The following is a 4001-nucleotide window of genomic DNA, read 5'->3' as shown; positions in this document are numbered from 1 at the left end:
ACCGCCATAATTCCTGCGGAACCACATAAAGAGGCAGCGATACTGGAGCTTCTACAGGTTGGCAATCCGGATCTTCCAACTCAAGATTGGAAGGTCGTCAGGGTTTCTCAACCTGTAGGAAGCTCCAGAAGGATTGTTGTGATCCTGAACCAGGAGTCTTTGGCGCCGCTTCGCGAGAAACAAGGGAAGGTCTACTACGGCTTCGGGTCGATCTTCCTTCGTGTCTACCGAGGCGACGACAAGGGACTATTGGAACAGGATGATCCCGATCCTGACCAATCCGCTGCGGATATGTCTTGCGACGAGACTGACCTTTCGCTGAGTCAATCAACTTCTAAGTTGGTTAAGGAGGGGGAAGAGTCAGTTGACGAGGACGATCTCCTTGCCTCTGACAAGGAGGACGCCAACGTCACAGTGTTGCGTATAGACAAAAAGGGAGATGGTGAGAGTAACCCTAATTAATCTCCACCACTCCAAAGCAGCCTCGGCTGCACTGTTCCTCCGAATGGGTGTAAGTGGGGAGGAGCTCGCCCTAGTCCAGGAACCCTGGATTCACCAAGAAAGGGTGAGTGGACTAGGCATGAAAAGCTTTAAGCTATTGTACGCAAAAGGATCTGGTAAGATTCGATCCTGTATAGTGGCCAAAAGCAGTCTCAACATCTTCATTCTTTCTGATTTCAGTGATGAAGACACCGTAGCAGCCATATGGGAGACCAGTGTAGGTGCTATATTGGTTATCTCGGCGTACATGGCTCACGACCACAGCGACCAGCCACCGAACAACCTGGTCTGCAGATCCATAGAGATGGCAAACTCAAAAAGCATGCCGATCATCATGGGGGCTGATGCCAATGCCCATCACACTGTCTGGGGAAGCTCGGACATAAACGCTAGAGGTGAGTCAATCTTTAACTTCATTCTAAGCAATAATCTTGATATCTTAAATTCAGGATCCGAACCGACCTTTATTGTTTCAAACAGAAGGGAAGTTCTTGACATTACGCTGGTTAGTTCTATGCATCATGATAGGATAAGGGGATGGAGAGTCTCAAGTGACTGCTCTTTCTCTGACCATCAGTACATCGATTTTGAAATCGTAGTTGACAAAGTGGCCCCAAAGCCCTTTATAAACAGGAGACGAACAGATTGGGAAATGCAAATGGGGCTAATCTCACGTTCACTCCAGGATGTACCGACCAGAAAACGCGGTTGAAACCATAAATCAAGCTTTCAAACACGCGACTTCACTGTCGTGCAAACAGAATATGCACAAAGGCAGATGCAGACCCCCATGGTGGTCTGCGGACATTGCGAAATCTCGAAAAGAGACGCGCGGACTGTTTAACGAGGCAAAGAAAACAGGAAACTGGATTTCTTACAAGACCTCGGTTAATCGCTTCAAAAACCTGGTAAGAAATGCAAAGCGCAAATCTTGGAAAACCTTCTGTAGCGGCGTGGAAGGTTCTTCTGAGACCAGTCGTCTGCGCAAAATCTTATCATCTACTCCTCCTGTCCCAAGTTTCATTCAGAAACCCTGTGGCAGTTGGACGACTAGCAGCCAAGAAACCTTAGAAGTTTTAATGGCCACTCACTTTCCAGGCTGTCAATCTCCGAAAACGGTACTGACATGCAGTTTACAGATCTCCCAGCTGATACAGGAATATCCATAAATGAAGATAAGATCAACTGGGCGATAAACAGCTTCGACCCCTACAAATCACCGGGTCCTGACGGTATAATACCTGCGGATTTGCAATACAATGCTGTCCATCTTATGCCTTGGCTAACGCGGATATATGATGCCTGTTTAAAATGGTCTTATATACCCGAACCCTGGACCAAGTGCACAGTGGTCTTCATACCGAAAGGAGGAAAGACCTCTCACACGAAGCCAAAGGATTTTAGACCAATTAGTCTATCCTCCTTTCTTCTCAAAACTTTGGAAAGGATAATTGATCTGCATCTCAGAATGCATATCAAACCTGACCACCTATCAGCATCTCAACATGCCTACATGAAGGGAAAATCTGTTGAGACTGCACTACACTCGCTAGTTTGTCACATTGAAAAGACAATAGCGCAAGGGGAATATACACTTGTTGCCTTCTTGGACATTGAGGGGGCTTTCAACAATGTTCACCCTGGGTCGATAACAACGGCCCTGACTGGCCTGGGTATAAACCAACCAATAACAGCTTTCATCAAGAGATTACTGACTCAACGAATCATTATCTCTGAAATGGGAGCAGCAAATGTCACAAAAGTGGCAAATCGCGGTACCCCACAAGGTGGAGTTCTATCTCCACTTCTGTGGAACCTAGCGTTGAACCCACTTCTTATGGATCTTAGATCTATGGGATTTAAGGTAATAGCATATGCAGACGATGTGTCTGTAGTAGTATCTGGCAAATATCTGGATACTTTATCGCAAAGGATGGAGATTGCACTCAAGACACTCAGTACGTGGAGCAACGGAACTGGTTCTCTTCACTAAGAAGTACAAGATACCCACCTTGACTCTCCCACGACTGAATGGGATAGAATTGAAGTTATCGGATAGTGCTAAATATCTGGGAGTAATCCTAGATTCAAAACTATCATGGAGTTTGAACACTCAATCTAGAGTATCAAAAGCGGCTGCGGCCTTATACTCGTGTAAGAGAGCAATTGGCAAATCATGGGGCATAAACCCCAAGAACACCAAATGGCTCTTTGACATGGTAGTCAAGCCCATACTATTGTATGGTGGAAGTCTGTACAAAAGGACTCACACCGCAAACGCTTTGAGGGAATCCTTCGTACATCAGCTCTATTGATAACGGGGGCCCTCCGCCCCACCTGAGCTGCAAACTGGCTCAGGTTTTATCGAATATACGGTGCAAATATTCGAATTTATACCGACAGCCAGGCAGCCCTTAAGGTTCTAAGTGGTGTCTACACGACGTCCTAGAATGCCGGGCATCCCTTAACGAGATGGCGAAACATTCCACAATAGGACTGTATTGGATTCCAGGACATCAGCAAATTCCTGGTAATACCATCGCGGACTCTCTTGCCAAGCTAGGCTCCTCGCTTGCAAGAGAGCATACCGACCCTTTTGTCGGTATACCGCTTTCAACCTGCAAACGCTCGATACGTGAAAAACTATATGAGCTTGCGCAATGCAGATGTGGCCATCTTACGACCCACAAAGATCCCAAGCCCTTTTCTACATTCCGAGAGTTAATCTACGGAACTTAACGGCCACTGGCCTTTCGGACTCCATGCAAGAAGACTGAACTTACCCAGTAACGACTTCTGCAGGAGCTGCCAGGATGAAGAGGAAGAAGAGAGTATAACTCACTTCCTCTGTCATTGTCCTGCCCTAGCTGATCACAGAATGGGTCTGCTAGGTAGCTACTTTCTGCATGACTTAGCGGATCTATCGGAGGTTAATATCCGGAAGATAGATTCCTATATTCGTGCGACAAACTGGTTCGGTGGAAACCAGAGTGATTAGGTTGAAGTGTACTAATACGCCGACCGTTTTCTCTCGTTTCAGGTATCACAAAGGGATCAAAATACTGGACCCAAGTGTGTCCCCAGTGATGACATCGCGAGGACGACCTGCCTACCTAACCTATCATATTGAATAATTTCTAAAAATACACATTATGCTACAAATGATATATCATATTGAAGTGCAATCATAATGCTTTAAAATGATTCATAAATGACTGTCATAGCGTGAAAACTGTCAATGTTATTTGCAGCCATATCGGAACCTCAAACTACCGCGTTTTGAAAGCTGTGAAAATAATTCTACCGATCTATCCAATTGGACATTTTCTAAAAATATATTATGCAATAAATTATATACCAAAACAAATGGCAACTATAATGCAATAAAAAGATATATAAACGACTGCAATAACATGAAAACTATAAATGATATTTGCAACCATATCGGAGCCTTAAATTACCGCATTTCTAAACCTGTACCAATAAATATACCGATCTAT

General features: G+C 44.9%; 1 protein-coding gene across 2 annotated transcripts; it reads left to right on the top strand.

Moving 5' to 3' along the window:
* The first annotated feature begins 215 nt into the window (after positions 1-215).
* Positions 216-3632, top strand: LOC124420857. Of its 2 annotated transcripts, XR_006941411.1 has the most exons (3): positions 216-617; positions 682-896; positions 951-1181. XR_006941411.1 is itself a non-coding variant. In XM_046955217.1 (2 exons), exons 1-2 carry the CDS (start codon positions 506-508, stop codon positions 3586-3588), a joined length of 438 nt encoding a protein of 145 aa, XP_046811173.1. In that variant the 5' UTR covers positions 485-505; the 3' UTR covers positions 3589-3632. The 2 variants fall into 2 exon arrangements, 1 of the variants encoding a protein (XP_046811173.1); XM_046955217.1 differs by lacking the exon at positions 951-1181 and adding an exon at positions 3542-3632 and having other exon boundaries at positions 485-896.
* Positions 3633-4001: the final 369 nt, after the last annotated feature.

The sequence above is a fragment of the Lucilia cuprina genome, chromosome 6, assembly GCF_022045245.1.
Source record: "Lucilia cuprina isolate Lc7/37 chromosome 6, ASM2204524v1, whole genome shotgun sequence".
In the NCBI taxonomy this organism is placed as follows: domain Eukaryota; kingdom Metazoa; phylum Arthropoda; class Insecta; order Diptera; family Calliphoridae; genus Lucilia; species Lucilia cuprina.
The sequence above is the reverse complement of the archived record's forward strand: the minus strand, read 5'-3'. Positions and strand labels throughout refer to the sequence as shown.

Excerpts from the sequence above, each read along its gene's own strand:
- LOC124420857 (XM_046955217.1), top strand. The coding sequence starts at position 506 with ATGGGTGTAAGTGGGGAGGAGCTCGCCCTAGTCCAGGAACCCTGGATT. Across the intron at positions 897-3,541 it reads CTCGGACATAAACGCTAGAG|GTATCACAAAGGGATCAAAA; the intron begins GTGAGTCAATCT and ends CTCTCGTTTCAG.